Genomic DNA, 23972 nt, shown 5'->3' with positions numbered 1-23972 from the left:
GTTTAAAACTGTTGCTCCACCATGGAGTTTAAACCTTGTTCTTAATGTTTTACAGGGCGTTCCGTTTGAACCCCTTCATTCCATTGATATAAAGTTGTTATCTTGGAAAGTTCTATTTTTAATGGCTATTTCCTCGGCTCGAAGAGTCTCTGAATTATCAGCCTTACATTGTGATTCTCCTTATTTGATTTTTCATTCGGATAAGGTAGTCCTGCGTACTAAACCTGGGTTCTTACCTAAGGTAGTTACTAACAGGAATATCAATCAAGAGATTGTTGTTCCTTCTTTATGCCCAAATCCTTCTTCAAAGAAGGAACGTCTACTGCACAACCTGGATGTAGTCCGTGCTCTAAAATTTTACTTACAGGCAACTAAGGAATTTCGACAAACGTCTTCTCTGTTTGTCATTTACTCTGGGCAGAGGAGAGGTCAAAAAGCTTCCGCTACCTCTCTTTCTTTTTGGCTTCGTAGCATAATTCGTTTAGCTTATGAGACTGCTGGACAGCAGCCTCCTGAAAGAATTACAGCTCATTCTACTAGAGCTGTGGCTTCCACTTGGGCCTTCAAGAATGAGGCCTCTGTTGAACAGATTTGCAAGGCTGCAACTTGGTCTTCGCTTCATACTTTTTCCAAATTTTACAAATTTGACACTTTTGCTTCTTCGGAGGCTATTTTTGGGAGAAAGGTTCTTCAGGCAGTGGTTCCTTCTGTATAAAGAGCCTGCCTATCCCTCCCGTCATCCGTGTACTTTTGCTTTGGTATTGGTATCCCAGAAGTAATGATGACCCGTGGACTGATCACACTTAACAGAAGAAAACATAATTTATGCTTACCTGATAAATTCCTTTCTTCTGTAGTGTGATCAGTCCACGGCCCGCCCTGTTTTTAAGGCAGGTAAATATTTTTTAATTTATACTCCAGTCACCACTTCACCCTTGGCTTTTCCTTTCTCGTTGGTCCTTGGTCGAATGACTGGGAGTGACGTAGAGGGGAGGAGCTATATGCAGCTCTGCTGGGTGAATCCTCTTGCACTTCCTGTTGGGGAGGAGTAATATCCCAGAAGTAATGATGACCCGTGGACTGATCACACTACAGAATAAAGGAATTTATCAGGTAAGCATAAATTATGTTTTTCTTTTCCTGACAAATTATTTTTTTTCTCCCATTTTCCGGCCCCCTTTATCATGGGACAGGCATCAGCCACAGACTAGTACACATATACCCTGTGAGCTTGTGCACATGCTCAGTGGGATCTTGTTTCCCCAGAAAGTGTGAATATAAAAAAACTGTAAAATTTGATAATGGAAGTAAATTAAAAAGTGTCTTAAAACTGAATCATAAAGGTTTATTTTGACTTGAGTGCCCCTTTAAATAATAAAACCCTAAAGGTTATGTCCTTCTATGGTATAGAAATAACTGTCCCACAATGTATCCTCTACTTTATTTACAGGTGTATCATTGATTCACATACTAGCAGTTGTTTGCTTATTGTTTTATTATTTCTCTTTTTACTCCAATGCATTATTAGAATGTAAAACATGAGGAAACCAGGAAAACTTATTTTAACATTTTTTTTTAGTAGTTATTATTATTATTATTATTATTATTATTAATAGTATAATTATTTTATGTCTAGTGTTTTAAATTGTGTGGCAACAGTTTTATAGGTTTTGGAGTGTTTCACCTTAATATTTAAGTCTAAACTTAATGTTTAGACTTAAATATTAACGTGTCCACGTTATGTTCCCTTTTTTCCCTTCTGTAAGGTCTGAGTGTTGACCGTCCTTGTGCCAGAGCTGTAAAGGTTGATTGTCCGTGTCCATTATCTCAAATCACAGCCAGAAATAATGTTGTGTGGGCACTAACTGAGCAACGAGGACTACTGTACATGGAAGGAGTTAGCAGCCTTTCCCCTGAAGGAGAGGTTTGGAAATGTGATCTTGTCAGGTAATTTACCCCTACAATTTACCAGAAATACCAAAGCACCACTCCTAATTAATATATAAATGAAGAGAAAGAGAGATTGATTACATAGCACTTCTGATTACTTTTTTGTAACATTTTTACTAATTAATTATACATAGAAAATAGTACAGTAACAATTCCCTTAACACTTCAAGAGGCAAATAAAGAACAAAAATAAAGGGGGCAAATAAAGAACAAATAAAGGGGTATAAAACAAAAAAAAAGCACAAATCAGTGGGATATACTTTATATAAATCATTGCAATCTGGATTATTGATGATTTTAAAAGGATTTTACATTTATTTTTTTTAACGTATTTTTCATCTTTTACTTTCTATCACATCCCCACAGTGGATTGTGGTTTCTAGAAGGCACATGCAGTAGCTATCACAGTTAGTCAGTTTCTTACCCATGCTAAGTAAGACTTGTCAAAATCATTTGACAAGTTTAAAAAAACAGCAAAAAAGGAATTCTATACAAATACCACCTCTTCTAAAAGGCAGTTTAAAGTATGAACTACTACTGAAAATTATTGTCCATTTCTCCAACATAGGTGTGTCCGGTCCACGGCGTCATCCTTACTTGTGGGATATTCTCTTCCCCAACAGGAAATGGCAAAGAGCCCAGCAAAGCTGGTCACATGATCCCTCCTAGGCTCCGCCTACCCCAGTCATTCTCTTTGCCGTTGTACAGGCAACATCTCCACGGAGATGGCTTAGAGTTTTTTAGTGTTTAACTGTAGTTTTTTTTATTCAATCAAGAGTTTGTTATTTTAAAATAGTGCTGGTATGTACTATTTACTCTGAAACAGAAAAGAGATGAAGATTTCTGTTTGTATGAGGAAAATGATTTTAGCAACCGTTACTAAAATCCATGGCTGTTCCACACAGGACTGTTGAGAGGAATTAACTTCAGTTGGGGGAACAGTGAGCAGTCTTTTGCTGCTTGAGGTATGACACATTCTAACAAGACGATGTAATGCTGGAAGCTGTCATTTTCCCTATGGGATCCGGTAAGCCATTTTTATTCAGACAGTAAATAAGGGCTTCACAAGGGCTTATTAAGACTGTAGACATTTTCTGGGCTAAATCGATTCATATATACACATATTTAGCCTTGAGGAATCATTTAATCTGGGTATTTTTGTAAAATAATATCGGCAGGCACTGTTTTAGACACCTTATTCTCTAGGGGCTTTCCCTAATCATAGGCAGAGCCTCATTTTCGCGCCGGTATTGCGCACTTATTTTTGAGAAGCATGACATGCAGTCGCATGTGTGAGGAGCTCTGATACATAGAAAAGACTTTCTGAAGGCGTCATTTGGTATCGTATTCCCCTTTGGGCTTGGTTGGGTCTCAGCAAAGCAGATACCAGGGACTGTAAAGGGGTTAAAGATAAAAACGGCTCCGGTTCCGTTATTTTAAGGGTTAAAGCTTCCAAATTTGGTGTGCAATACTTTTAAGGCTTTAAGACACTGTGGTGAAATTTTGGTGAATTTTGAACAATTCCTTCATACTTTTTCGCAATTGCAGTAATAAAGTGTGTTCAGTTTAAAATTTAAAGTGACAGTAACGGTTTTATTTTAAAACGTTTTTTGTACTTTGTTATCAAGTTTATGCCTGTTTAACATGTCTGAACTACCAGATAGACTGTGTTCTGAATGTGGGGAAGCCAAGGTTCCTTCTCATTTAAATAGATGTGATTTATGTGACACTGAAAATGATGCCCAAGATGATTCCTCAAGTGAGGGGAGTAAGCATGGTACTGCATCATTCCCTCCTTCGTCTACACCAGTCTTGCCCACTCAGGAGGCCCCTAGTACATCTAGCGCGCCAATACTCCTTACTATGCAACAATTAACGGCTGTAATGGATAATTCTATCAAAAACATTTTAGCCAAAATGCCCACTTATCAGCGCAAGCGCGACTGCTCTGTTTTAGATACTGAAGAGCATGAGGACGCTGATGATAATGGTTCTGAAATACCCCTACACCAGTCTGAGGGGGCCAGGGAGGTTTTGTCTGAGGGAGAAATTTCAGATTCAGGGAAAATTTCTCAACAAGCTGAACCCGATGTGATTACATTTAAATTTAAGTTGGAACATCTCCGCGCTCTGCTTAAGGAGGTATTATCCACTCTGGATGATTGTGAGAATTTGATCATCCCAGAGAAACTATGTAAAATGGACAAGTTCCTAGAGGTCCCGGGGCTCCCAGAAGCTTTTCCTATACCCAAGCGGGTGGCGGACATTGTAAATAAAGAATGGGAAAGGCCCGGTATACCTTCCGTCCCTCCCCCCATATTTAAAAAATTGTTTCCTATGACAAAGGACTTATGGCAGACAGTCCCCAAGGTCAAGGGAGCGGTTTCTACTTTAAACAAACGCACCACTATACCCATAGAAGATAGTTGTGCTTTCAAAGATCCTAGGGATAAAAAATTAGAAGGTTTGCTTAAAAAGATGTTTGTTCAGCAAGGTTACCTTCTACAACCAATTTCATGCATTGTCCCTGTCACTACAGCCGCGTGTTTCTGGTTCGATGAGCTAGTAAAGGCGATCGATAGTGATTCTCCTCCTTATGAGGAGATTATGGACAGAATCCGTGCTCTCAAATTGGCCAATTCTTTCACCCTAGACGCCACTTTGCAATTGGCTAGGTTAGCGGCGAAAAATTCTGGGTTTGCTATTGTGGCGCGCAGAGCGCTTTGGTTGAAATCTTGGTCAGCGGGTGCGTCTTCCAAGAACAAACTACTTAACATTCCTTTCAAGGGGAAAACGCTGTTTGGCCCTGACTTGAAAGAGATTATCTCTGATATCACTGGGGGTAAGGGCCACGCCCTTCCTCAGGATAGGTCTTTCAAGGCCAAAAATAAACCTAATTTTCGTCCCTTTCGTAGAAACGGACCAGCCCCAAGTGCTACGTCCTCTAAGCAAGAGGGTAATACTTCTCAAGCCAAGCCAGCCTGGAGACCAATGCAAGGCTGGAACAAGGGAAAGCAGGCCAAGAAACCTGCCACTGCTACCAAGACAGCATGAAATGTTGGCCCCCGATCCGGGACCGGATCTGGTGGGGGGCAGACTCTCTCTCTTTGCTCAGGCTTGGGCAAGAGATGTTCTGGATCCTTGGGCACTAGAAATAGTCTCCCAAGGTTATCTTCTGGAATTCAAGGGGCTTCCCCCAAGGGGGAGGTTCCACAGGTCTCAATTGTCTTCAGACCATATAAAGAGACAGGCATTCTTACATTGTGTAGAAGACCTGTTAAAAATGGGAGTGATTCATCCTGTTCCATTAGGAGAACAAGGGATGGGGTTCTACTCCAATCTGTTCATAGTTCCCAAAAAAGAGGGAACGTTCAGACCAATCTTAGATCTCAAGATCTTAAACAAGTTTCTCAAGGTTCCATCGTTCAAAATGGAAACCATTCGAACAATTCTTCCTTCCATCCAGGAAGGTCAATTCATGACCACGGTGGATTTAAAGGATGCGTATCTACATATTCCTATCCACAAGGAACATCATCGGTTCCTAAGGTTCGCATTCCTGGACAAGCATTACCAGTTCGTGGCGCTTCCTTTCGGATTAGCCACTGCTCCAAGGATTTTCACAAAGGTACTAGGGTCCCTTCTAGCGGTACTAAGACCAAGGGGCATTACAGTAGTTCCTTACTTGGACGACATTCTGATTCAAGCGTCGTCCCTTCCTCAAGCAAAGGCTCACACGGACATAGTCCTGGCCTTTCTCAGATCTCACGGATGGAAAGTGAACGTGGAAAAGAGTTCTCTATCTCCGTCGACAAGGGTTCCCTTCTTGGGAACAATAATAGACTCCTTAGAAATGAGGATTTTTCTGACAGAGGCCAGAAAAACAAAACTTCTAAACTCTTGTCAAACACTTCATTCCGTTCCTCTTCCTTCCATAGCGCAGTGCATGGAAGTAATAGGTTTGATGGTAGCGGCAATGGACATAGTTCCTTTTGCGCGCATTCATCTAAGACCATTACAACTGTGCATGCTCAGTCAGTGGAATGGGGACTATACAGACTTGTCTCCGAAGATACAAGTAAATCAGAGGACCAGAGACTCACTCCGTTGGTGGCTGTCCCTGGACAACCTGTCACAAGGGATGACCTTCCGCAGACCAGAGTGGGTCATTGTCACGACCGACGCCAGTCTGATGGGCTGGGGCGCGGTCTGGGGACCCCTGAAAGCTCAGGGTCTTTGGTCTCGGGAAGAATCTCTTCTACCGATAAATATTCTGGAACTGAGAGCGATATTCAATGCTCTCAAGGCTTGGCCTCAGCTAGCAAAGGCCAAGTTCATACGGTTTCAATCAGACAACATGACGACTGTTGCGTACATCAACCATCAGGGGGGAACAAGGAGTTCCCTGGCGATGGAAGAAGTGACCAAAATCATTCAATGGGCGGAGACTCACTCCTGCCACCTATCTGCAATCCACATCCCAGGAGTGGAAAATTGGGAAGCGGATTTTCTGAGTCGTCAGACATTACATCCGGGGGAGTGGGAACTCCATCCGGAAATCTTTGCCCAAATTACTCAACTGTGGGGCATTCCAGACATGGATCTGATGGCCTCTCGTCAGAACTTCAAGGTTCCTTGCTACGGGTCCAGATCCAGGGATCCCAAGGCGACTCTAGTAGATGCACTAGTAGCACCTTGGACCTTCAAACTAGCTTATGTATTCCCGCCGTTTCCTCTCATCCCCAGGCTGGTAGCCAGGATCAATCAAGAGAGGGCGTCGGTGATCTTGATAGCTCCTGCGTGGCCACGCAGGACTTGGTATGCAGATCTGGTGAATATGTCATCGGCTCCACCATGGAAGCTACCTTTGAGACGAGACCTTCTTGTTCAAGGTCCGTTCGAACATCCGAATCTGGTCTCACTCCAGCTGACTGCTTGGAGATTGAACGCTTGATCTTATCAAAACGAGGGTTCTCAGATTCTGTTATTGATACTCTTGTTCAGGCCAGAAAGCCTGTAACTAGAAAAATTTACCACAAAATATGGAAAAAATATATCTGTTGGTGTGAATCTAAAGGATTCCCTTGGGACAAGGTAAAGATTCCTAAGATTCTATCCTTTCTTCAAGAAGGATTGGAGAAAGGATTATCTGCAAGTTCCTTGAAGGGACAGATTTCTGCCTTGTCTGTGTTACTTCACAAAAAGCTGGCAGCTGTGCCAGATGTTCAAGCCTTTGTTCAGGCTCTGGTTAGAATCAAGCCTGTTTACAAACCTTTGACTCCTCCTTGGAGTCTCAACTTAGTTCTTTCAGTTCTTCAGGGGGTTCCGTTTGAACCCTTACATTCCGTTGATATTAAGTTATTATCTTGGAAAGTTTTGTTTTTGGTTGCAATTTCTTCTGCTAGAAGAGTTTCAGAATTATCTGCTCTGCAGTGTTCTCCTCCTTATCTGGTGTTCCATGCAGATAAGGTGGTTTTACGTACTAAACCTGGTTTTCTTCCAAAAGTTGTTTCTAACAAAAACATTAACCAGGAGATAGTCGTACCTTCTTTGTGTCCGAAACCAGTTTCGAAGAAGGAACGTTTGTTGCACAATTTGGATGTTGTTCGCGCTCTAAAATTCTATTTAGATGCTACAAAGGATTTTAGACAAACATCTTCCTTGTTTGTTGTTTATTCTGGTAAAAGGAGAGGTCAAAAAGCAACTTCTACCTCTCTCTCTTTTTGGATTAAAAGCATCATCAGATTGGCTTATGTGACTGCCGGACGGCAGCCTCCTGAAAGAATCACAGCTCATTCCACTAGGGCTGTGGCTTCCACATGGGCCTTCAAGAGCGAGGCTTCTGTTGATCAGATATGTAGGGCAGCGACTTGGTCTTCACTGCACACTTTTACCAAATTTTACAAGTTTGATACTTTTGCTTCTTCTGAGGCTATTTTTGGGAGAAAGGTTTTGCAAGCCGTGGTGCCTTCCATTTAGGTGACCTGATTTGCTCCCTCCCTTCATCCGTGTCCTAAAGCTTTGGTATTGGTTCCCACAAGTAAGGATGACGCCGTGGACCGGACACACCTATGTTGGAGAAAACAGAATTTATGTTTACCTGATAAATTACTTTCTCCAACGGTGTGTCCGGTCCACGGCCCGCCCTGGTTTTTTAATCAGGTCTGATAATTTATTTTCTTTAACTACAGTCACCACGGTATCATATGGTTTCTCCTATGCAAATATTCCTCCTTAACGTCGGTCGAATGACTGGGGTAGGCGGAGCCTAGGAGGGATCATGTGACCAGCTTTGCTGGGCTCTTTGCCATTTCCTGTTGGGGAAGAGAATATCCCACAAGTAAGGATGACGCCGTGGACCGGACACACTGTTGGAGAAAGTAATTTATCAGGTAAACATAAATTCTGTTTTTATTAAATATTTTTAATTCTTGCTACCATTGGGATTATTTACAGTTACAGTTGTAGTCATTACCTTGAACAGTCTATCAGAAGATACAGTAAAGAACAAGAATAAATAAAAAAATGACTTATTTTTAACTTGAGCTGCCTTCACAGGATACAAGTGCACTAGCAGGAAGTCAATTTCTTGCTCATGCTCAGAAGAGGACTTTTGCTGCAGAAATCATGTGACAGGAAGCAAAAGTAGAACTTAAATTATCTGGCTTGGCAGCTGCCTTATCTCCCTACAGGCAGTGGCTACACTGAAAATGCTTGCAAGAAAACAAATATGTTTGCTGTTGTTTTACTGAAGTAGCACTGTTTTATATCCCTTAAAATGCCTGCGATTCATTTTTTTTTTTTACTTAAAGGGACAGTCTAGGCCAAAATAAACTTTCATGATTCAGATAGAGCATGTAATTTTAAACAATTTTCCAATTTACTTTTATCACCAATTTTGCTTTGTTCTCTTGGTATTCTTAGTTGAAAGCTTAACCTAGGAGGTTCATATGCTAATTTCTTAGACCTTGAAGGCCACCTCTTTTCAGAATGCATTTCAACAGTTTTTCACCACTAGAGGGTGTTAGTTCACGTATTTCATATAGATAACACTGTGCTCGTGCACGTGAAGTTATCTGGGAGCAGGCACTGATTGGCTACACTGCAAGTCTGTCAAAAGAACTGAAATAAAGGGGCAGTTTGCAGAGGCTTAGATACAAGTTAATCACATAGGTTAAAAGTATATTATTATAACGGTGTTGGTTATGCAAAACTGGGTAATGGGTAATAAAGGGATTATCTATCTTTTAAAACAATAAAAATTCTGGTGTAGACTGTCCCTTTAAGCAGCAGCATCTTAAACTGACATTCAATTAACAGATCTACAATTAAAATGTGCTCCATTCTCTTTAAAAATACATGCTGCAGAGCACATACTTATAGATGATATGTTCATAAAGAGAAAAAAAATATGTCGACTTTGCCTTGTTGTTCGCTGATAAATCTGTTATCATATTCTTACATAATACAAGGGATTTGTAAAAAAAAATCTCCATTGATTTTATAAGTTATGTAATATTTATAGAACATTCTTTTTAAAGTCAAAGTATCAGGATTCCGATAGGGTGTATTAGGGTTGCACCGATACCATTTTTTTAAGACCGAGTACAAGTACCGATACTTTTTTTCAAGTACTCACCGATACCAAGTACCGATACTTTTCTTTTGTCATGTGACAGTTTCCCAAGCACATTACAACAAAGTCAGACTAACTAATGTTTTAAGATAGCTTCTTTATAAGTATGAAGAACTGTAACTCAAAATACATTATGAAATATATAAAAAAAGGCAGCTTTATTGGCTTGTTGTAACAACTCAAGTAAATTTCACAGAACATGTTAAATAAAATATAAAAATAAATATATAACAAGCCCCCATTGATTCTAATAAAATAAAACACAAATACTACCTTATTTACTGCACGTAATTAAACTTTGTATTCTAAAATATTTAAGCATTCAACAAGCGTACAATCACTGGAAAATAGGTTTGTTGTATGTGGTTGTGCAATAAAGCTACTTTTTTTTTTAATGTGACTTTAGTGGGAAGCTACATTAATGATAAGTCTCTATCTTATTTAGGGTTTCAATGTGTCCAATATATAACTGGGAGGGGGGTAGCTAGGGTTGCCACCTGTCCCTTAAAATATAGAACACTAGTTATAAGTTACACATGCTGCAGGGTGTGCAGGAATTAATATGAATAGTGCTGTCCAGAAACACAATACATTTTCCTCCCTGCACACCCTGCAGCATGTGTAACTCATAAGTGTCCAGGAAAACATGGCTGAGGTGGCAACACTAGGGGTAGCGTCGGCGCAGTAGCGGGTGGAGCCACCTCCCTGAAATGAGCTTTTGCAGGTTGGAATGTCTGTGATGGGCACAGCATTCTTCAAGAAGATATAAAACATGCACAGTAATGCACTGGGAAGGAGCACAAACAAATCACCAGACTATATTAGAAGAATGGCCAAGCCACAGCCTTTTGTTATATACTTTTTTTTTTTTACTTTCCTCCCTTCTCTGTTCAAATCTTACTACACTACTTGTGTAAATGGAATGGTGTTCCTCAATCTACAGCACTTCATCAACCCCTGCACTAGTATAAGCTAAATTATATGGAACTGATCACTTGATATTTGTGCTTTAACTTAAAACACAAATATAAAGTGATCAGTTCCATATAATTTAACTTATACTAGTGCAGGGGTTGATGAAGTGCTGTAGATTGAGGAACACCATTCCATTTACACAAGTAGTGTAGTAGAAATATATTTTTGCAGACTCACTTCTTTTGCAAATCACAGCATCAGCACTGAGCACCAAGCAGCTCCTTTCCACCTCTGAGCTACATGCTAGGGGTAGAACTCACTCATTGTCCTCCAAGACAGCTCCAAGTAATACACACATAAATACAGTTAACCAAATAGCTGCCAGAAAAGCTGCTATGCACTGTAAAGTGTAAAGCAATTCACTGCAGTCCTTTGGTGGTCAATGGGTTAACAATTGGATTATTTGAAACTGTCTTGGAGGACAATGAGTTCTACCCCTAGCATGTGGTGCAGATGAGAGGAGAAAGTTATTTTCTATTGTGGCAAATGTCTAAAAAAGAAGTTTAATAGTCAACTCCTTGTCTAACCAGAAGAAATGCCTGGCCACTTTTGTATCAGCTAATCAGACCAGTCAGTGAGACATTTGGATGGGAACATTGGGGGGAAGACATTATGCAGTGGGACACATTGGGGCATCTACCTTGAAATCCTAAACAGCTAGCAGGCAGCAGCAGTGCACTGTGTGTGTTCCTGTTCCACTTCCTAGTCAGTCTGGGCTCACAGTATGACACGGTAAGTCAGATGGGGCAGAGGCACAGGGGAGGAGCACAAACGGAGGGGAGATGCTGCACAGTGTGTTACTGGGCAGTGAAAAATAAGCTCACTAAAACGTTTTTTATTTAAACAAGAAAGCATTTTTGAAAAAAGTTTAAACATTAGTATTTTTATTGTACTATGTGACTTCGATGCAATGTGCCCTTCTCTGTGTACTGTAACAATAAAAATACTAATGTATAACGTTTTTCAAAAATGCTTTCCCTACGTTCTCCACCCTGGTGTCAGACACAGTTTCAGAGCACTTTAACATAGTCCCAGGAGTTGGAGGTACTTAGTCTTGTTATTCTAACACCGGAGTGTGCCAGTACTTGTGATGCTTCTGGCTGCACACTCCGGTGTTAGAATCAGTGAAAATTGCTATGTCTGCTACGCTGCTTAGGCGTTTTTAATGCATCATTAATAAACAAGACTAAGTACCTCCAACTCCTGGGACTATGTTAAAGTGCTCTGAAACTATGTCTGACACCAGGGTGGAGAACGAAGGGATTCACATCACGCAGTGTGTGTCTTGATTGGGAGTTGGTCTGCATGAGCTGGAGCCTGGGACTGCGTATTGCAGAGAGACATTGGGGGTATTTATATATTATTTTAAGTTAACACTAAGCACTCATTCATTGATGGCTGAAAAGATAGCAGCCAGGTTAGGGGATTTTTTTGCTTAAGCCATTATGTCTTGCAGGTCCTTTATTAACTGGAAACAGGGTTGAAAAACACAAACAGCGTTTGACCTGTTAGCTTAAGTTCAAACGCTGTTTGTGTTTTTCAACCCTGTTTCCAGTTAATAACGGACCTGCAAGACATAATGGCTTAAGCAAAAAAATCCCCTAACCTGGCTGCTATCTTTTAGTAACGGCTGCTGGCTGCAATATTTAAATAATAAAATAATGCACACATAAGCAAAATCCCCTAACCTTGATACAATCTGACTCCTCCACACGCCGTCGATCTCTGAGTGTCTGTCTACCTTGTTAGGCGTTAGCTCCCTGCTGCAATAGCGCGGTCCCCGCCCCTCTCTACTGTAGCTCTCTCTGATTGTATTAGCACAGCAGGAACTTCCTCACGCAAGGCTCCCTCCTTCCCCCACAGGGTTCAAAAGGTATCGGCTGAGGCATCGGAGCATTGTAAACAAGTACAAGTACTTGTGAAAATGCTCAGTATCGGCACCGATACCGATACTAGTATCGGTATCGGTGCATCCCTAGGGTGTATAATTACAAAAAAACCCCAAAACATTGCAATTTACTTAGTTACATTTCTCTTGATATCCTTTGTTAAAGCTTAGTCCCTTTAGTGAATTGAATACCTAAGTAGGCTCAGAAATGTGCATGTTTCAACAAATATGCATTTTCCCGAGCCTACCTCAATATGTCCTCATGTTTTGACCATTATATGACAATATTTGCAACAATGTTATACATATCAGTAAGGCATTTTAAGTGTGTTTTATATTTCTTTCATGTAATTAACAAGAGTCCATGAGCTAGTGACGTATGGGATATACATTCCTACCAGGAGGGGCAAAGTTTCCCAAACCTTAAAATGCCTATAAATACACCCCTCACCACACCCACAAATCAGTTTTACAAACTTTGCCTCCAAGGGAGGTAGTGAAGTAAGTTTGTGCTAGATTCTACGTTGATATGCGCTCCGCAGCAAGTTGGAGCCCGGTTTTCCTCTCAGCGTGCAGTGAATGTCAGAGGGATGTGAAGAGAGTATTGCCTATTGAATGCAGTGATCTCCTTCTACGGGGTCTATTTCATAAGGTTCTCTGTTATCGGTCGTAGAGATTCATCTCTTACCTCCCTTTTCAGATCGACGATATACTCTTATATTTACCATTTCCTCTACTGATTCTCGTTTCAGTACTGGTTTGGCTTTCTACAAACATGTAGATGAGTGTCCTGGGGTAAGTAAGTCTTATTTTCTGTGACACTCTAAGCTATGGTTGGGCACTTTATTTATAAAGTTCTAAATATATGTATTCAAACATTTATTTGCCTTGACTCAGAATGTTCAACTTTCCTTATTTCCAGACAGTCAGTTTCATATTTGGGATTATGCATTGAATTATCATATTTTTTCTTACCTCAAAAATTTGACTTTTTTCCCTGTGGGCTGTTAGGCTCGCGGGGGCTGAAAATGCTTCATTTTATTGCGTCATTCTTGGCGCGGACTTTTTTGGCGCAAAAATTATTTTCCGTTTCCGGCGTCATACGTGTCGCCGGAAGTTGCGTCATTTTTTGACGTTATTTTGCGTCAAAGATGTCGGCGTTCCGGATGTGGCGTCATTTTTGGCGCCAAAAGCATTTAGGCGCCAAATAATGTGGGCGTCTTTTTTGGCGCTAAAAAATATGGGCGTCATTTTTGTCTCCACATTATTTAAGTCTCATTATTTATTGCTTCTGGTTGCTAGAAGCTTGTTCACTGGCATTTTTTTCCCATTCCTGAAACTGTCATTTAAGGAATTTGATCAATTTTTGCTTTATATGTTGTTTTTTTCTTTTACATATTGCAAGATGTTCCACGTTGCAACTGAGTCAGAAGATACTACAGGAAAATCACTGCACAGTGCTGGAGCTACCAAGCTAAGTCTGCTATAAACTTTTGGTATCTGTTTCTCCAGCTGTTATTTGTATTGCATGTCATGTCAAACTTATTAATGCAGATAAAATTTCCTTTAGTACTATTACATTACCTGTTGCTGTCCGTCAACATCTAATTTTCAGAGTGTTCCTGATAACATAAGAGATTTTATTTTTTAAATCCATTAAGAAGGCTATGTCTGTTATTTCTCCTTCTAGTATACATAAAAGTCTTTTAAAACTTCTCTTTTTTTCAGATGAATTTTTAAATGAACATCATCATTCTGATACTGATAATGGTTCTTCTGGTTCAGAGGTTTCTGTCTCAGAGGTTGATGCTGATAAATCTTTGTATTTGTTCAAGATGGAATTTATTCGTTCTTTACTTAAAGAAGTGTTATTTGCATTAGAAATAGAGGATTCTGGTCCTCTTGATACTAAATGTAAACGTTTAAATAAGGTTTTTAAATCTCCTGTAGTTATTCCAGAAGTGTTTTATTTCCCTGATGCTATTTCTGAAGTAATTTCCAGGGAATGGAATAATTTGGGTAATTTATTTACTCCTTCTAGACGTTTAAGCAAATTATATCCTGTGCCATCTGACAGATTAGAGTTTTTTGGGACAAAAATCCCTAAGGTTATGGGGCTGTCTCTACTCCTGCTAATGTACTACTATTCCTATGGCAGATAGTACTTCATTTAAGGATCCTTTAGATAGGAAAATTGAATCTTTTCTAAGAAAAGCTTACTTATGTTCAGGTAATCTTCTTAGACCTGCTATATTTTTAGCGGATGTTGCTGCAGCTTCAACTTTTTGGTTAGAAGCTTTAGCGCAACAAGTAACAGATCATAATTTTATAGCATTATTATTATTCTATAACATGCTAATTATTTTATTGGTGATACCATCTTTTGATATCATTAGAGTTGATGTCAGGTATATGTCTCTAGCTATTTTAGCTAGAAAAGCTTTATGGATTAAACTTGGAATGCTGACATGTCTTCTAAGTCAACTTTGCTTTCCCTTTCTTTCCAGGGTAAATAATCATTTCGTTCTTTTCCTCACAACAAGGAACAAAAGCCTGATCCTTCATCCTCAGGAGCGGTATCAGTTTGGAAACTATTTCCAGTTTGGAATATATCCAAGCCTTATAGAAACCTATAGTCAGCTCCTAAGTACCTATGAAGGTGCGGCCCTTATTCCAGCTCAGCTGGTATGGGGCAGATTACGTTTTCTTCAAAGAAATTTGGATCAATTCCGTTCTTAATCTCTGGTTTCAGAAACATTGTTTCAGAAAGGTACAGAATTGGCTTCAAGTTAAGGCCTCCTGCTAAGAGATTCTTTTCTTTCCCGTGTCCCAGTTGACACAGCAAGGCTCAGCATTTCTGAAATGTGTTTCAGATCTAGAGTTGGCTGGAGTATTTATGCCAGTTCCAGTTCTGGAACAGGGGCTGGGGTTTTATTTTATCTCTTCATTGTACCAAAGAAGGTCAATTCCTTCAGACCAGTTCTGGATCTATCATTATTGAATCGTTATGTTAGGATACCAACATTCAAGATGGTTACTGTAGGACTATCCTGCCTTTTGTTTAGCAAGGGCATTATATGTCTACAATAGATTTACAGGATGTGTATCTGCATATTCCGATTCATCCAGATCACTTTTAGTGTCTGAGATTCTCTTTTTAGACAAGCATTACCAGTTTTGTGGCTCTACTGTTTGGCCTAGCCTCAGTTCCAAGAATTTTTTTCAAAGGTTCTCGGTGCCCTTCTTTCTGTAATCAGAGAATAGGGTTTTGGTATTTCCTTATTTGGACGATATCTTGGTACTTGCTCAGTCTTCTCATTTTCGAAGAATCTCATACGAATCGACTTGTGTTGTTTCTTCAAGTTCATGGTTGGAGGATCAATTTACCAATCAGTTCATTGATTCCTCAGACAAGGGTAACCTTTTTAGGTTTCTAGATAAATTCAGTGTCTATGACTCTGTCCTTGTCAGACAAGAGAAGTTTAACATTGATATCAGCTTGTCAAAACCTTCAGTCACAATCATTCCCTTTGGTAGCCTTATGCATGGAAATGTTGGGTCTTAGGACTGCCGCATCAGATGCGATCTCCTTTGCTCGTTTTCACATGCGACCTCTTCAGCTCTGTATGCTGAACCAATGGTGCAGGGATTACTCAAAGATATCTCAATTAATATCTTTAAACCGATTTTTCGACACTCTCTGACATGGTGGACAGATCACCATCGTTTAGTTCAGGGGGCTTCTTTGTTCTTCCGACCTGGACTATAATCTCAACAGATACAAGTCTTACAGGTTGGGGAGCTGTGTGGGGGTATCTGACGGCACAAGGGGTTTGGGAATCTCAGGAGGTGAGATTTCCGATCAATATTTTGGAACTCCGTGCAATTTTCAGAGCTCTTCAGTCTTGGCCTCTTCTGAAGAGAGAGTTGTTCATTGTTTTCAGATAAGACAATGTCACAACTGTGGCATACATCAATCATCAAGGAGGGACTCACAGTCCTCTGGCTATGAAAGAAGTATCTCGAATTTTGGTTTGGGCGGAATCCAGCTCCTGTCTAATCTCTGCGGTTTCTATCCCAGGTATGGACAATTGGAAAGCGGATTATCTCAGTCGCCAAACGTTGCATCCGGGCGAATGGTCTCTTCACCCAGAGGTATTTCTTCAGATTGTTCAAATGTGGGAACTTCCAGAAATAGATCTGATGGCTTCTCATCTAAATAAGAAACTTCCCAGGTATCTGTCCAGATCCCGGGATCCTCAGGCGAAGGCAGTGGATGCATTTTCACTTCCTTGGAAGTATCATCCTGCCTATATCTTTCCGCCTCTAGTTCTTCTTCCAAGAGTAATCTCCAAGATTCTGAAGGAATGCTCGTTTGTTCTGCTGGTAGCTCCGGCATGGTCTCACAGGTTTTGGTATGCGGATCTTGTCCGGATGGCCTCTTGCCAACCGTGGACTCTTCCGTTAAGACCAGACCTTTTGTCTCAAGGTCCTTTTTTCCATCAGGATCTGAAATCCTTAAATTTAAAGGTATGGAGATTGAACGCTTGATTCTTGGTCAAAGAGGTTTCTCTGACTCTGTGATTAATACTATGTTACAGGCTCGTAAATCTGTATCCAGAGAGATATATTATAGAGTCTGGAAGACTTATATTTCTTGGTGTCTTTCTCATCATTTTTCTTGGCATTCTTTTAGAATACCGAGAATATTACAATTTCTTCAGGATGGTTTAGATAAGGGTTTGTCCGCAAGTTCCTTGAAAGGTCAAATCTCTGCTCTTTCTGTTCTTTTTCACAGAAAGATTGCTATTCTTCCTGATATTCATTGTTTTGTACAAGCTTTGGTTCGTATAAAGCCTGTCATTAAGTCAATTTCTCCTCCTTGGAGTTTGAATTTGGTTCTGGGGGCTCTTCAAGCTCCTCCATTTGAACCTATGCATTCATTGGATATTAAATTACTTTCTTGGAAAGTTTTGTTCCTTTTGGCCATCTCTTCTGCCAGAAGAGTTTCTGAATTATCTGCTCTTTCTTGTGAGTCTCCTTTTCTGATTCTTCATCAGGATAAGGCGGTGTTGCGAACTTCTTTTGAATTTTTACCTAAAGTTGTGAATTCCAACAACATTAGTAGAGAAATTGTGGTTCCTTCATTATGTCCTAATCCTAAGAATTCTAAGGAGAAATCGTTGCATTCTTTGAATGTTGTTAGAGCTTTGAAATATTATGTTGAAGCTACGAAATCTTTCTGTAAGACTTCTAGTCTATTTGTTATCTTTTCCGGTTCTAGGAAAGGCCAGAAAGCTTCTGCCATTTCTTTGGCATCTTGGTTGAAATCTTTAATTCATCTTGCCTATGTTGAGTCGGGTAAAATTCCGCCTCAGAGAATTTCAGCTCATTCTACTAGGTCAGTATCTACTTCCTGGGCGTTTAGGAATGAAGCTTCGGTTGACCAGATCTGCAAAGCAGCAACTTGGTCCTCTTTGCATACTTTTACTAAATTCTACCATTTTGATGTATTTTCTTCTTCTGAAGCAGTTTTTGGTAGAAAAGTTCTTCAGGCAGCGGTTTCAGTTTGAATCTTCTGCTTATGTTTTTTGTTAAACTTTATTTGGGTGTGGATTATTTTCAGCAGGAATTGGCTGTCTTTATTTTATCCCTCCCTCTCTAGTGACTCTTGTGTGGAAAGATCCACATCTTGGGTAGTCATTATCCCATACGTCACTAGCTCATGGACTCTTGTTAATTACATGAAAGAAAACATAATTTATGTAAGAACTTACCTGATAAATTCATTTCTTTCATATTAACAAGAGTCCATGAGGCCCACCCTTTTTTGTGGTGGTTATGATTTTTTTGTATAAAGCACAATTATTCCAATTCCTTATTTTATATGCTTCGCACTTTTTTTCTTATCACCCCACTTCTTGGCTATTCGTTAAACTGATTTGTGGGTGTGGTGAGGGGTGTATTTATAGGCATTTTAAGGTTTGGGAAACTTTGCCCCTCCTGGTAGGAATGTATATCCCATACGTCACTAGCTCATGGACTCTTGTTAATATGAAAGAAATGAATTTATCAGGTAAGTTCTTACATAAATTATGTTTTTTGGTCTCTTAGAAAAGTTTAAGTCCTTGCCTCCGCTCAATCCTAGACATTGCGTGTTATATTTAAGTTAATACCTGCAATGCTGATATTGATGTGTAATACTTTCCTGCAATTTAAACATGCAACAATAATAAAAATCCAAAACATCTGGGGGCCCAGGAAGCTGACCTCTGATGTACAGGGTTATTCTCAGTCTGAAGAACAATAGTTTTCTCTTACAGTGTTTATAACATTACTGTGAGGGACCTGCCTTCAATCACTATCGCCTAGATTTAGAGTTCTGCGGCCAAAGGGGTGCGTAGCTAACGCTGGCTTTTTTCTGGCCGCACCTTTTAAATACCGGTGGGATTGAGAGTTCACAGAATGGCTGCGTTAGGCTCCAAAAAAGGAGCGTAGAGCATATTTAACGCAACTTCAACTCTCGATACCAGCGGTGCTTACGGACGCGGCCAGCTTTAAAAACGTGCTCGTGCACGATTCCCCCATAGAAAACAATGGGGATGTTTGAGCTGAAAAAACCCTAACACCTGCAAAAAAGCCGCGTTCAGCTCCTAACTCAGCCCCATTGTTTGCTATGGGGAAACGCTTCCTACGTCTGCACCTAACACTCTAACATGTACCCCGAGTCTAAACACCCCTAACCTTACACTTATTAACCCCTATTCTGCCGCCCCCGCTATCGCTGACCCCTGCATATTATTATTAAGCCCTAATCTGCCGCTCCGTAAACCGCTGCTACTTACTTTATCCCTATGTACCCCTAATCTGCTGCCCCTAACACCGCCGACCCCTATATTATATTTATTAACCCCTAATCTGCCCCCCACAACGTCGCCTCCACCTGCCTACACTTATTAACCCCTAATCTGCCGAGCGGACCGCACCGCTATTATAATAAAGTTATTAACCCCTAATCCGCCTCACTAACCCTATAATAAATAGTATTAACCCCTAATCTGCCCACCCTAACATCGCCGAAACCAAACTTCAAACATTAACCCCTAATCTGTCGACTGGAGCTCACCGCTATTCTAATAAATGTATTAACCCCTAAAGCTAAGTCTAACCCTAACACTAACACCCCCCTAAGTTAAATATAATTTAAATCTAACGAAATAAATTAACTCTTATTAAATAAATTATTCCTATTTAAAGCTAAATACTTACCTGTAAAATAAATCCTAATATAGCTACAATATAAATTATATTTATATTATAGCTATTTTAGGATTTATATTTATTTTACAGGTAACTTTGTATTTATTTTAACCAGGTACAATAGCTATTAAATAGTTAAGAACTATTTAATAGCTAAAATAGTTAAAATAATTACAAAATTACCTGTAAAATAAATCCTAACCTAAGTTACAATTAAACCTAACACTACACTATCAATAAATTAATTAAATAAAATACCTACAATTACCTACAATTAAACCTAACACTACACTATCAATACATTAATTAAATACAATATCTACAAATAAATACAATGAAATAAACTAACTAAAGTACAAAAAATAAAAAAGAACTAAGTTACTAAAAATAAAAAAATATTTACAAACATTAGAAAAATATTACAACAATTTTAAACTAATTACACCTACTCTAAGCCCCCTAATAAAATAACAAAGCCCCCCAAAATAAAAAAAATGCCCTACCCTATTCTAAATTACAAAAGTTCAAAGCTCTTTTACCTTACCAGCCCTGAACAGGGCCCTTTGCGGGGCATGCCCCAAAGAATTCAGCTCTTTTGCCTGTAAGAAAAACACATACAATACCCCCCCAACATTACAACCCACCACCCACATACCCCTAATCTAACCCAAACCCCCCTTAAATAAACCTAACACTAAGCCCCTGAAGATCTTCCTACCTTATCTTCACCATACCAGGTTCACCGATCGGTCCTCGGAAGTGTTGATCCAAGCCCAAGCTGGGGGCTGAAGAGTGACGTCCATCCTCGGGCTGAAGTCTGGATCCAAGCGGCGGCTGAAGAAATCCATCATCAGGCTGAAGTCGGAAGTCCATCATCGGGATGAAGTCTTCTATCAAGCCGCATCTTCAATCTTCTTTCTTCTGGAGCGGAGCAGAGCCATCTTCTTCCAAGCCGACGCGGAACATCCTCTTCAACCGACGCCTACTCGCCGAATGACGGTTCCTTTAAATGACGTCATCCAAGATGGCGTCCCTCGAATTCCGATTGGCTGATAGGATTCTATCAGCCAATCGGAATTAAGGTAGGAATATTCTGATTGGCTGATGGAATCAGCCAATCAGAATCAAGTTCAATCCGATTGGCTGATCCAATCAGCCAATCAGATTGAGCTCGCATTCTATTGGCTGTTCCGATCAGCAGTAGCGGTGAGCTCCGATCGGCAGATTAGGGGTTAATACTTGAAGTTAGGTGTCGGCGATGTTAGGGAGGGCATATTAGAGGTTAATACTATTTATTATAGGGTTATTGAGGCGGGAGTGAGGCGGATTAGGGGTTAATAACTTTATTATAATAGCGGTGCGGTCCGCTCGGCAGATTAGGGGTTAATAATTGTAGGCAGGTGGAGGCGACGTTGTGGGGGGCAGATTAGGGGTTAATAAATATAATATAGGGGTCGGCAGTGTTAGGGGCAGCAGATTAGGGGTACATAGCTATAATGTAGCTGGCGGCGGCGCGCGGACGGCAGATTAGGGGTTAATAAGTGTAGGTAGCTGGCGGCGACGTTGTGGGGGGCAGATTAGGGGTTAAATATAATATAGGGGTCGGCGGTGTTAGGGGCAGCAGATTAGGGGTACATAAGGATAACGTAGGTGGCAGTCGGCAGATTAGGGGTTAAAAATTTTTTGAGTGTCGGCGATGTGGGGGGGCCTCGGTTTAGGGGTGTTAGTGTACTTTAGAGCACAGTAGTTAAGAGCTTTATTAACCGGCGTTAGCCCAGAAAGCTCTTAACTACTGACTTTTTTCTGCGGCTGGAGTTTTGTCGTTAGATTTCTAACGCTCACTTCAGACACGACTCTAAATACCATAGTTAGAAAGATCCCATTGAAAAGATAGGATACACAATTGACGTAAGGGGATCTGCGGTATGGAAAAGTCGCGGCTGAAAAGTGAGCGTTAGACCCTTTCCTGACTGACTCCAAATACCGGCGGTAGCCTAAAACCAGCGTTAGGAGCCTCTAACGCTGGTTTTGACGGCTACCGCCAAACTCTAAATCTAGGCCTAAGTTTCTTATCTGTAAAGTCCAGTAGTTGGTCTATGCAACAAAGTGTTTGGAAATGGAGTTCAGCCTGGCCTGTGAACAAACAAGTTTTGTATGATCCCGAACTACATGGAGAACAAATGGAAAGATACAGTTGTAATGTCTAAGGTGGTCAATGTTTTTTCCAGAAATCCATGAAATTATTCCAGTCTTTTCATACAGGGAGTTGTGTAAAATTCTTGTGAAAAATAGGGCAGAGGTGGTGAACCTCTTGTGTATATAAATTAGAGCTCACCTTCTAAAATAATTCTCTGCAAGGCCCATGGTCCTTTTTTGCTTTTTCCAATTATGTTTCAATGATTCTTTTTCTATTAATTCCATGATGCATAGCAACAATTTATGCTATATATCAGCATAAGAAAAAAGATTAAGAACTACAGTTGGAGTGCTAGCACATTTTATGAGTGCTACCTTGGACCATAGGTTCACCACCCCTGACATAGGGTGAATCAGCGATAAGCAAACATTGACCACTCATGTATACCCTCTTTGAGCTTACCAGTTTTATGTATGCAAGAAATACTTAATATAATACAACTTCCCTATTTATTAAATTCATGAAAATCAGCCTTTCACATGTAGGAGTTCACAGATGAAAGTCTCTGACATGTTTTGGACCTACTGGAACTCTTTAAAAGATGTTAGCAATTCCATTTATTCACTCTACCATCTCACTGTGTTTGATAAACAGCAAATAGTTCGGCATCTCACTCATCTCTGCCCCATGTACCATAGGGATCTGACAATTTCCACGTCTTTTTAACCCACAACAATAAAGAAATACAAATGGTTTATTATTTCATGTTATTTAAGTGCAACATTTTATTTACTAATGTTATATGTAGATGACAGATATTAAGAATGGGATACAAAAACTGCATGCCCTACAACACTTGCGTTGGCAACCATTTCTATGTGGTTGTACTATATAGAAGAGCCGTTGCCTCGTAATACTATTCTTAAGGCCAAGGCTACTATACAAACTATACTTCTCAGTCTAAAACATTTAAAGTATTAACACTATACTTTTTTTCACTGTAAACGTGGACTTAACACCTCTCTGCCGCTGTATACTCTTTAAAAAACAAAAACAAAACAAAAAACACCATAATTTATGCTTACCAGTTAAATTAATTTCCTTCCGGATAGGCAGAGTCCACGGCTTCATCCCTTACTGTTGGGAAATACAACACCTGGCCACCAGGAGGAGGCAGACACCCTAGTCAAAATCTTAAATTTCCCTCCCTCTTCCTCATTACCCCAGTCATTCTGCCGAGGAAACAAGGAAAAGTAGAAGAAACAGGGTATAAATGGTGCCAGAAGAATAAAATAAATAGGGGACCACCCATAGACAAGAAAAAATGGACAGGACCCGTGGACTCTCCATCTCCGGAAGAAAAGGAATTTATCTGGTAGGCATAAATTATGTTTTCCTTCCTAAGATAAGATCATTCCTTACTGTTGGGAAAACTATACCCAAGCTACAGAGGACACTGAATGAATAACAGGTGGGAACAAAAAGGAAGAGGTGGACCCTTTTCTGAGGTCACCAAAGCCTGTAAAACTTTTCTTCCGAAAGCTGCTTCAGCCGACGCAAAAACATCAAACTTGTAAAATTTTGAAAAATTATGTAATGAGGACCAGGTAACCTCCTTACAAATCTGATACATAGAGGCCTCGTTCTTAAAGGCCCAAGAGGAAGCCACTGCTCTAGTGGAATGAGCAGTTTTCTTCTCAGGAGGACGATGTCTGGCTGTCTCGTAAGCTAAGCGGATGACACACCTTAACCAAAAAGATAGGGAAGTCGAAGTAGCCTTCTGCCCCTTACGCTTCCCTGAATAGACAACAAACAAAGAGGAAGATTGTCTAAACTCCTTAGTAGCCTGAAGATCCATATTGTGAAGTAAGCTTTCCTTCGATGAAGGAGGATTAGGACACAAGGAAGGAGCCACAATCTCCTGATTGATGTTGTGATCTGACACAACCGTAGGAAGAAAACCTAATTTAGTACGTAAAACTGCCTTATCTGCATGAAAAATCAGATAAGAAGGCGCACATTGTAAAGCAGAGATCTCAGAAATTAGCCAATAAAAGGAGAACCTTCCAAGATAACAATTTAATGTCAACGGAATGCAGAGGCTCAAACGGAACCTGTTTCAAAAC

The 23972-nt window shown here is 40.2% G+C and overlaps 1 protein-coding gene across 1 annotated transcript in view; it reads left to right on the top strand.

Moving 5' to 3' along the window:
- Window positions 1-23972, top strand: part of TECPR2 (tectonin beta-propeller repeat containing 2) — a 608030-nt gene that overhangs the window by 192397 nt on the left and 391661 nt on the right. The window contains exon 12 of the mRNA XM_053707105.1: window positions 1767-1947. Within this exon, the coding sequence (XP_053563080.1) occupies window positions 1767-1947 (181 nt within the window). The remainder of the gene's footprint in view (window positions 1-1766; window positions 1948-23972) is intronic.

This window comes from Bombina bombina, chromosome 1 (genome assembly GCF_027579735.1).
Source record: "Bombina bombina isolate aBomBom1 chromosome 1, aBomBom1.pri, whole genome shotgun sequence".
Taxonomy (NCBI): Eukaryota; Metazoa; Chordata; class Amphibia; order Anura; family Bombinatoridae; genus Bombina; species Bombina bombina.
Note: the sequence above shows the minus strand (reverse complement) of the source record. Positions and strands in the feature narration are given on the sequence as shown.